At 50.2% G+C, this 10630-nt stretch overlaps 1 protein-coding gene across 1 annotated transcript; it reads left to right on the top strand.

Moving 5' to 3' along the window:
- The first annotated feature begins 3069 nt into the window (after window positions 1-3069).
- Window positions 3070-10629, top strand: KDELR3 (KDEL endoplasmic reticulum protein retention receptor 3). The gene is made up of 5 exons (XM_053943480.1): window positions 3070-4722; window positions 5673-5773; window positions 6273-6431; window positions 6761-7013; window positions 9880-10629. The coding sequence occupies exons 1-5, from the start codon at window positions 4632-4634 to the stop codon at window positions 9918-9920; spliced, it is 645 nt and encodes a 214-aa protein (XP_053799455.1). The 5' UTR covers window positions 3070-4631; the 3' UTR covers window positions 9921-10629.
- The last annotated feature ends 1 nt before the right edge of the window (window position 10630 follows it).

The raw sequence follows: 10630 nt of genomic DNA, 5'->3' as shown, positions 1-10630 counted from the left end.
GACACGGAGGGACCAGCCCTCAGGGCTCCAGGATAGTGCGCAGCCATCCTGCTGGGAAACCTGTCCAAGAAACCTCTTTTGGGTCTCCATGGCCAGCAGCATCTCAGAGGCTCTAAAAGGGTCACTTCTTGGTGACAAGGAGAGAAGACAGGGGACTCTGCTGCAGCAAAGACAGGATGAAGAGACCCCTGACCAAACAGGCAGTGGCTGTAGACACAGGGTCCTGGGGACAGCCCTGCTCCAGGACAGCATTTTTGAGGACATGGTTTCCGTCTTGGTGCCTCATATGCTGTCCCCAGTGTTAAGGCCTGTGCTGAAAAGTCAAAAATTAAAAAATAAAACATTTTTTGAGTCTCCTCTGGGCCCCAATCCTGCAAGGACTATGACCCTCCCTCCCAAAACCCTCCCAAGGTGTGGCACATGAGATGACCCCTGCATAACACGCTGTGGAGCCTGCTGTGCCCTGCCAGCACCAGTGAACACTGCTGTGGTGAGCACAGACTGCTCCCACCTGGCAAAGCCACTGCCGGGGCAGCAGAGGGTGCTGGGGTGGGTTTAGTAGCTCCATGAGATGAGCAGCTGCAAACCAGGAGCACATCAGCCTCCTGAATGGGTCAGTTCACCCCAGTGCACCCATGGCTGCTCCCTACTGCTCCTGGGGAGCTGCTGCACCTGGATGGAGCAGGGCCAGCCCATCCATCTCCTCTGCAGCCATCCCTATGAGGATCTCATTCAGGTTCAGAGGGGTACTTACTTTCCCAAAAGCTCTGTCTCTACGGCCTGTTTTGGGGCTGCTTCCCTAGAGCTACTGACCAGTATCTGCCCAGCTGCCCTTTGGCAGAGTGTAGCATCCCTCTGGCACCACGGCAGGCCTTTCCTCTTCATGTGGTGAAGGGATGAAGATGGGGCTGAGACATCTTGCTCCTTCCCAGAGCGGGCAAAGCCACCAAGTGCAGCCCTGTGGCCTCCTCAGCTTCCAGTGGGATTTTGTCTTCTCTGCCTTTTGCTCCTTACTGCTGGCTCCCCCAAGGCCTCACCACATTTCCCTCTGCCTTTGCAGCAGGAGGATGGATAGCTGCACTTTGTGCATGGTGTGGCAGCCTGGCACTGCCAAGAGACAGGTGGCACTTCCAGAGCCAGCGAGAGGGGCATGGGGGCACCACATTGAAGATGTCACCGGCTCCTTGCTGTCCTTGTGCCCCCCAAGTGCCATGCCCTGACCGCCCCATGGCCGCCGGCCCCAGCAGCGGGGTGGCTCACACTCGCCGCCCCCGCCCGTCTCCACCAGCACCGTCTTTAATAAGAAGTGTGGAATATTTTAGCACCTATGTAAAAGCCACCACAGACGGTGGTGGCAGCCGTTGCCAGGGAGACGCTCCCAAAAATAGCCCCACTCCGCCAACCTTTCCCAGTGCCGCTGTGGGGATTGAGGGAGGCAGAGGGATGGAGGGATGAAGGGATGGAAGGGTGGAATGAGGGATGGATAAAGGGATGGATGAAAGGAGGGAAAGAGAGTCATAGAGATGGACAGAGGAATCTTTGGAGGGATGAATGGAGAGAGGAGGAGTGAGGGGTGGTTGAAAAGAGGAGGGAAGAATGGATAGAGAGAGAGAGGGAGAGGGGGGTGGCTGGAGATGGATGGAGAGATGGGTGCAGTGGAAAGCAAGAGCTCCTGGGAAGGTGAGCAAACGCTGCCTGCCCCTTCTCCTGCCTGGGCATGAAGAGAAGAGCTACCTCTATGCCAGCAGCCCCTACTTGGACACCTGTGGTCCTGCACTCCTGTGATACCAGCTAAGCCAGCACAAACTCTCAAGCCCTCTCTGTGCTGAGCAGGTCTGACTTCGGGTGTTTAAACCAGAGAACAAAATTTTGGGCTCCTTAGCACCTGCCATGCTCCCTCTGTGATCTTCCACCAACCATCCCATCTCTGTCCCCAGTGTTCCAGAACTGCCCAGCCAACCTGACCTGGTCATGGGGGCAGAGATGGTGAGACACAGAAGTGACCCATGGTGCTCAACCTCACCATGTTCCTCAGCCCCTCTGGGAATGCAGAATCATTTCCCTCTCTCAGACAAATCCCTGAGGCTGCCCACTCTCCCAGGACATCTGGATGTAGCCTGATCTACATCCTGCAGCAGAAATGGAGGGAGACACCTGGAGCACCACCAGGGCAAAAGTAGAGAAGCCTTCCTGACAGAAGGAAACAAATGTTTTAGTGATTAGGAAATGCCCTTTTGTCCCTCTTCTCATCCCATAGCCATCACCTCACAGGGAGAGGTAGAGAAGGGCCCTAGATGAAGGTGCTGCTGCCTGGTTCAGGGGCTCTGCAGGAGGAGCCTTCCAGACCAGCAGAGGCAGAGAGGGAAACCCCAAAAATAGAACTAAAGGAGGAGGGATTGGGGGGGGGGGGGAGAAAAATAAACCCAACAACCCCAAAATCTCATTTTTAATATCAAATCCCAGCTCACTTGCCTCCTTGTCACCCTGGCGACATGCCTTGTGGTCACCATGGAAACAGGAGGCATGGAGAGAGCATCACCATGCAGGGTGGTGGCAGCACCCGGCATTATTTTGGGAGGCAGGGAGACACCCGGCGCAAGGCGCTTTGCATTGTGGCAGGGCGGGAGGAAGGAAGGTTTATTTTTACTTGGTCCCACTCCATGTGCCAATTTTTTCTTCTCTAAGAGCCTGGGTGTCCCTTGCTCTGCAGCAGCTTTCCTGTGGCACTCATGTGCCACACAGGAATGGTGTTCCATGGGGACAGCCCAGCCCTACCACCCTGTTCCAGCTGGGTGGGCTGCTCCCGTGAAGTCCCTCTAATGGTCACCTCAGCTGGTGGTTCCTGGTGCCAGAGTGGGAGATAATGCTGGGAGTTGGGCCCATCAGTTCTTCTTGGGAAGGTGCAAGATGAGGAGAATAAACCTTTGCCACCCCAACAGGCAGGGATGTCTCCAGTTTCGTGGGGCTGAGCAGGTGTTTTCCAACCCGGCCTGTGAATCCATCTGGAAAAGCCCTGTGATGCAGGTGCTGGAGCGTCAGAGAGGGAAAACACAACCGCCAACCTAATGGGCAGGGAGGAAATGTATGCAAATATATTCAGAAAGGGAGCTGGTGATGCTAATAGGCTTGTTAATCCTCTCGGAAAGCACCAGGAATAATATTTTTACACTTTGGTCGTTAAGGATTTTACTCCAAGCAAGCCCATAAAGAGAGAGAGAGATGTGTAGGGGTTGGCCACAGGTCATGGCTGGGGACAGGGAGGGCAGCAGCCAGAGCCAGCTTTGGGACAGGAGCAGGCAGGATCACACAATCCAAGGGTAACCAAATTAGACCCACAGCCAGATGTGATTTGCTCAGGGACAAGGAGACAAATTACAGCTTCCATTTGGTTGTACTAAAGCAGCTTTGAATTAGTGATTAGATATTGACTATCTAATTGCTGGATCTTGATGCAGAGGTCCCCCTGCTGCTGCCATGAGATCTCCCTGCATAACTGCTGCTCCAAGGACAAGGTTCATCCAAAACAAGCTGGTCACCCAGCTTAATATGTTTTCAAATATATTAAAATTTTCTAAAACTCACTACTGAGCTCCTTTCTGTGAAATCTATAAAACCAGCAGCAACTACGTGCTTCTTTCACTCAACACATTCCCTACGTTTTTTGTAACCCTCTGGAATCCAAGATTTCCCTCCAGGAATCCAGGATTAATATTTCCAGTGAAGTTTGTTTCAAACCAGCCCTTGGGAGGATCTTTTCTTTCTCTGGGGCTGTACTCAGGGATCCACACTGCTCCAGATAGGGCATCTGAAGAAAGGGGTGTCTGGTGGGGCAGACACCAGGGAATGGCTGTCCATGAAGAGCTGTGGAAGAGCTGCAATGGCTTGATAATTCAAATATCTCTCCACTTCTTTGGCTGCAGGAGCCAAGGTGGAGCACTGGTGAGAAGGTGCTGCAGGTGGGATGAGGCCTGGAAGGGCAGAGAGCAGAAGGCTGCCGACTGGAAGCAGGACAGAGGTTACTGCACCCGTGGCGAATATTCCTGGAAAGCCTGGCTCTCGCCGGAGGGTGTGTCCTCAAAGCCAGAGGATGGGAATCCTGTTCCCTCTGCCTTTTCCCCTTTAACCACACTTCCGTGTGTAACTTGAGACAAGCAGGGAAGAAAAAAGAGGAAGGGAAAAAAAAGAGAAAGGGAAAAATAGCGCAGTTATTCCCGCCTCTGCCTCCTCCTCTCTCTCCTCCCTGGCCAGCCAGGAGCCACGTCACCGTCACCCAGCACTGGCTTCGGGGCTGCTCAGCCTGGAGAGCTCTCCGGGAGACAAACTCCAACTTTCAGCCCAAAGCAGAGAGAGGAAGGCCCTGGGCTGGGAAAGGGAGAATCCACCTCGGTGGAAAAGTAAACAAGGGAGACATCCAGCCTGGCAGGGGAAAGGCATCTGCAGCCACAGGACAGGGGAGACTGAACTTTGTGTTACGAGAAGGAAGGGCTCCGTGCTCAGGGAAAAAGGAAAGTTGAGCTGAAGGAGACTGTTCATTCAGCTGAGGCGCGGTGGAGAAAAACTTCCCGCCCTCGTCTTCCCTGCCTGCAGAAAGAGCCCCACTCCCTCCACCCCAGAGGAGTCTCCCCCGCACCATGAACATCTTCCGCATCCTGGGGGATGTCTCCCACTTGCTGGCCATCATTATTCTCCTGATGAAGATTGTGAAGTCCAAGTCCTGTGCTGGTGAGTGCTCCCATGTCCCAGGGAAGGAGGGTGGCCCTTCTCGGAGGGCAGTTCGGTGAAGGGTACAACAGAATGGGAGCTGGAAAGGCCAGTGGTAGCACATAGGAACTGGCAGCCCTCCCCCGTGGGCTCTTTGAGGGAAGTCATCCTCTTTCTCTGGGAGGTCTCCCGGCCAGGAGAGGGCTGTGTTGGAAGGATGTGATGTGGCAAGGCGCACAGCCTCAGGCAGGTGTTGGTCTCAGGGTGGTGAGGTGAAGGAGAGGGTGGCAAGGCTGGGGGGAGGTGGAAAATGAGAGCAAGAGTTTGTGGCAGCACCAACACCAACAACCTGGAGAGGAAGCTGCTTTAGGTTGGAGGTTCTGCCAGTGGTGGGCAGGTGCCACAGGCTGCCCCATGCCAGGGTGAGGAAATCAGGACAGCAGCTTCCTGCAGGAGAGTTTTGCTCATAGTTCCCTCCTCATGAGATTTTGGGGCTGGGCTGCTGGGGCTGTGGCCATTATCACAGGTACAGAAGTGGGTGAGCCCGACTGCATCTCTCTGCCAGCACTGGCCAAGTTCCATCAGTGCCCCGGGGCTGGTCCTGCAGCTCTTCCCTCTTGTGGCAGATGTCACATCACACAGTCCCCTGCTGAGGTGGGCAGGCAAAGGGGGAAGGGAGGCAAGAGAAAGGCCTTTTGATGACAGCAAAGACTGAACTGGCCAAAGTGGTGAACATGCCCACCGAGCACCAGTTCCTACAGGCAGCACTCAGGGGCATCAGCAGGAACCTGCCCTGTTACCTGGGAGACTCTGGCCACTCTGGGGTAGAACTACCTCAGCACCCACACACCAGCCCTGGCTCACAAAACAACACACTTACATATCAATGTAAGGAGGAGGCGTAAGGGGAAACCACCATCCCACAGACCCTTCCCTTCATCTGCTTTCCTTTCATCTCCCTTCCATGCCAGGAATCTCTGGGAAGAGTCAGATACTTTTTGCCCTCGTCTTCACAACCCGCTACCTGGACCTGTTCACGAATTTCATCTCTGTCTATAACACTGTGATGAAGGTAAGGAGAGGGCAGTGCAGCAGGAGAGGTTCCCCTCAGTTCTACGTGGTTTCTTGGGGAGGTGAGGGTACACAGTCACTGAGTTTTTCAGCCAGGAAGGGTGGATAAGGATGCTTCCTTTGGTGCCACTGTCACTCCATTGACCAAAAAAAAACCCCTTGCCATAGTCAGTGAGTGAGCTGAGCCATATTTAGGACCCTAAAACCAGAACAAGACGCCATGAACCCAGCCTGGGTGTCCTTGTACAGCAGGAGCATTAACATAAAGCTGCCACCAAGCCAACCTCTTCACAGAGTGCCCCAGAGGGACTCAAACGTGAGATTCTCATGGTGGGGCAAGCTTTACCTGACCACTGGAATATCTCCAGCAGAAGTCAATCTGTAAGGCAGCACAGGCAAAGCATTCATCACTATCTTGACTTCTGGGAAAGCCAGCCTCTCTTTAAGCACGGAAAATGCAATTGCAGGTAAGGTCTTGCCATCTCCCTTCTCTTCCACAGGTCATTTTTTTGATTTGTGCCTACGTCACCGTGTATATGATCTATGTGAAATTCCGGAAAACATTTGACAGCGAGAATGACTCCTTTCGCCTCGAGTTCCTCCTGGTCCCTGTCACAGGCCTGTCATTTCTGGAGAACCACAGCTTCATCCCCTTGGAGGTAAGGAAAAGCTGAGACAGGAAAAGGGAAGGGAAGCAGCAGCAGCCTTACACCAGGCAGCAGAGTGAGCAGCATGTTGAATAGCCGAGATTTTTAACAGCAAAAGCAGGCAGGAAAGGCAAAGTTGGCAGGCCTTGAAGACAGTACCATCTATAGAGCAGCTCAGCGCTGTCTCCTCTCACTCCCAAAACAGTGAGCTCATTTTCCCCAACTTCAGCAACACTACTCATCGCTCTCACACATCAGTGATTTGCCAAATGAAAAGATTTAGGTCTTAACACATACTAACTAGCACTGACTCCCCACTGCCTTCATTTTGCACCTCACAGATACTCTGGACCTTCTCCATCTACCTGGAGTCCGTGGCTATCCTTCCTCAGCTCTTCATGATCAGCAAGACAGGGGAAGCAGAGACCATCACAACACACTACCTTTTCTTCCTGGGCCTCTACCGTGCCCTCTACATTGCCAACTGGGTCTGGCGCTACCACACAGAGAATTTCTACGACCAGATCGCTGTCGTTTCCGGGGTGGTACAAACCATCTTCTACTGTGACTTCTTCTATCTCTACATCACAAAAGGTAGGTAAACAGGTTGCTGTAATACTGTAAAGGTCATTCATTCTTCAGTATAGGGTGGAGCTGCAGCTTGACATGTGTTAATCCTTAAGTGACTTTTATTTTTGCTGGGTTTGTGATGCATATTGTACACCTGAAGTCCAGTTTAAAAAACATATCTATTGACTGAGAGTAGGCATCACTGCTTGCAAGGCTCTGGATGTGTGTATGAAGCACAGCAAAAATTAAACCAGAGTTAAGCCCGGTTTAACCTCACCTCGGAAGTTAACAACTGAGGTACACTCAATTCTACATATATTTTGAAAGATTATGAATCATGAAAAAAAAACCAAAAAAAACCAAAAAAAAAACCCCAAAAAACTCTGAGGGGAAAAAATAGCTGCAGGCAGACAATGTACCTGAGAAAGCAACTGCAGACATATGGAGATGTTATTAAACCTTCTTTTCCTTTGATAGAGAAGATCAAATTCTTGATTGTGAAGAACTGATTCTGTAGGAAGATGGGCATCTGCATAGACAAGACACTCCTGTTTTCCAAAATCAGATGCCCCTTCCATTTCAGTGCCATGCTTTGGTAAATGGCCACCAGAGCTTAAAAGTGCACCAAGGGCATAAATCCTCATAGAACATGCTGTGGTTTGCCGAGGCTGAAAGACACTTTAAAACACCTTTCTGTTGGGAAGGATGGAATTAAATTAAATTAGCCAAATGGATAACTATTTTCCTCCTTCTTCACTTTCCCCAACAAGTCTGCCAAAAGCAGTAATGACGGTCCACATTTAAAGTTTCAAGGGATGGATTTTTGGTAGCTTCATGCAATACACCTGCTGATAGAAAGGTGACAGGAGCACTGAGCAGGTGGCTGGCCTTGGCAGATTAAGACTTCCTTCTGTTATTAAATACTCTTGCAGCCAGAAAAATACTTTCTAAAACTGCCATCAAGGTGCTCCACGTCAATTCCTTTTTCTTCTTTTCTAAACTAATTCCCATTTTAGCTCCACTCAATTCATGTGTCCTGCATTTTGTGAGAAATCCATACCCTTTGTAGCTGTGATGGTGGAACAAAAGGGGGAAAAAAACACAACTGCTGCCTTCCAATCTCACACTGCTAGTGACAGAGCTGCAAAATTTAGATTATACAGGAGGCAGAAGAAAAAACATTTGTAGATGGAACATCACAGCAGGAAGAGAATTGCTTTTTTTACTCTTTTCTTTTACACAAATGTTCTGGATCACAGGAGAGAAACAGTGTCTGAAGACATGCAAATACTTTGCAATCATTTATGAGAGCCAGCAATATTACAGGAGGTTGCATCTCTTACATTCTTTCAAAAAACCAAACTTTTCAAAACATTTCTAACACTGAAGAGCTCAGAAAAAAGAAAGCAAAAATGCGTTATATAAAGAAATGGATTTAATAAGATTTCTGAGCCTATACCAAAGCACTGCAAAGGGATTTTTATAGAAAGCCACTTCTTTTTATCTGGTTTTCAAAACTAGATGAGCTCCCTTCTGTTTAACACAAGGACATAAAAGATATCCTGAGGAAGCTTTCAGCTCCCCAAAGCTTGTATTTCACAGAATGGCCAGGGGTGTGGCCAGTCAGGGTGGAGGGGGGAAAATCATCTAATCCATGCCCTGCTCACATTTTTCAAGGTCCTGTCCAGTAAGGTTTTGACTATCTCCAGGGTGAAGCCTCTCTGGGCAATCTGTGCCACTGTCTGACCACCCTTACTATAAAATACTATTTTCAGATGTTTAACTGGAAATTCCCATTGTCCCTTGCTCTGTCACTGGGCACCACTCAGTGGAGTCTGGGCCTGTCTCCATTCCTCCCATCCAGCACTTGTGCATGGTGCCCCTCAGCCTTCTCAATGCTGAACAGTTTCAGCTTGCAGCCTGTGCTCCTACATCAAGATGCTCTTGTGGTCCTTCTTGACTCCCCATCTCTTGCTCTGAGCCCACCACTCCAGCTGTGGCCTCCCAAGGCTCAGTGGAGAGGAAGAACTCCCTGCTCATCCTGCTGGCAATGCAGCTCTAGAGGCTGTTTGCTTCATCACAAGGGCACACTGATGGCTTGTGTTCAAGTTGGTGTACACCAGAACACACAAGGCCTTTTCTGGCAAGCCACTTTCCAGCTGGGCAGGCCCCAGCATAAACTGGTACCTGGGGTTGTTCCACCCCAGGGCAGGATCTGTATTCAGCTTTCGTGACCTTCACAAGGCCTCCATCCCTGCAGCCGGGCACAGTTCCTTTGGCCTCGCCCAGTCCATCAGGCCCTCCCATGTGGTACATCCTCAGCACATCACAGCCCGTCCCTTTGACACTGAACAGACACAGCCCCAGCACACACCCCAGTACCACCCCATGCCAGGCACAGCCACTCTGCACCACTGACCACTGCACATCCATGACAGTCCCCAATCCGGCCACCTCATCTAAGCCTATGGGCCTCTGGCATTTACCAGAGGCATCCCTGCCATCCCAATGTTCAGCTCAGATGGGCTGGGAAGGGCTCAGCAGGGATCTGGCCCCAGACATCGATCCAGGCCATGCTCTGTATCAAAAGGAGAGGAAAGCACTAGAAATAGCACATCATCAAGAAAAATATTTAAGATGGTCCACCCACGAGAACAAGTAACCATGGAAGTCAAACAGGAAGCTTTTCCTTTACCATAAAGGAGGATAAATAGGTTGTACTTTCCCCTCTTAGCAGCATTTCATAGTGGTTGTCTCCCATCCGCAGTTTGCAAACCTGGCACCCCACTATCTGGCACTCTAAATCGCAAGTTAGGAAACAAAACTGTGGAAACAATAAAACAATTGAATTCCATTAAATTTACTAATTTCCTTGTCTTTCTCTTTGCAGTCCTAAAAGGAAAGAAGCTAAGTCTTCCCATGCCTGTTTGAAGACATCCCACAGGCAGCACAACAAATTCTAAAGATGAAGCTGTTTAAGATCACAGCTTTCCTTCCCTGGCCCTTTTTGACTAACGGATGGCTCAGCTGAGTTTCAACCCAGTGCCAGGAAGACAGGGCTTGGAATGCTTCTCACCCATCAGACTCTTCCCCTCCATTTTTTTATTTCTTCTCACTTGAATTTGGTGCTAGTGCTGGCCAATACTGAAGTAGTGCAATTTCTTCTCTCCCAGCTCTTCCCAGCATCTACATTCAGAACACACCTCCACCCTGACCCTGAGGCAGCACAAGGGAAAATGTCACTCCCACTAGTCCTTCAGCAAGTGCCCATGGTAAAGGGAACATGTACCGAATAAAGTGTGTTAACTGACCCCTTTCACAGGTGGCCATGTCTGACACAGCAGATGCTATAAACTGTTACTTTAACTCTGTATGAACACTCTCTTTAAAATTAATTCTGACTGACCTTCTCTCTATTCAGGCCCTGTAACATTCAAGAAAAACACATTGCCTTTGAATAACATAAATCTTCTAATTCCACAAGTATTCAAACATCCTCCCCACTCACTTATTTTCAGTTTCCTTACGTTCTACGAACAGGGACAATTTCAAATACAATTCAGTGGGTTGCCAAGAAGTTTGACTCCTTGAATTTGACTTCTAAGAACTGGGAAGAACAGGGGCAAAGACAGCTTTACATT

The sequence above is a fragment of the Vidua chalybeata genome, chromosome 5 (genome assembly GCF_026979565.1).
Source record: "Vidua chalybeata isolate OUT-0048 chromosome 5, bVidCha1 merged haplotype, whole genome shotgun sequence".
Lineage (NCBI taxonomy): Eukaryota > Metazoa > Chordata > Aves > Passeriformes > Viduidae > Vidua > Vidua chalybeata.
Note: the sequence above shows the minus strand (reverse complement) of the source record. Positions and strands in the feature narration are given on the sequence as shown.

Coding starts and splice junctions, on each gene's coding strand:
- KDELR3 (XM_053943480.1), top strand. CDS start 4,632: ATGAACATCTTCCGCATCCTGGGGGATGTCTCCCACTTGCTGGCCATC. Junction 4,723..5,672: donor GAAGTCCAAGTCCTGTGCTG/GTGAGTGCTCCC, acceptor CTTCCATGCCAG/GAATCTCTGGGAAGAGTCAG. Junction 5,774..6,272: donor TCTATAACACTGTGATGAAG/GTAAGGAGAGGG, acceptor TCTCTTCCACAG/GTCATTTTTTTGATTTGTGC.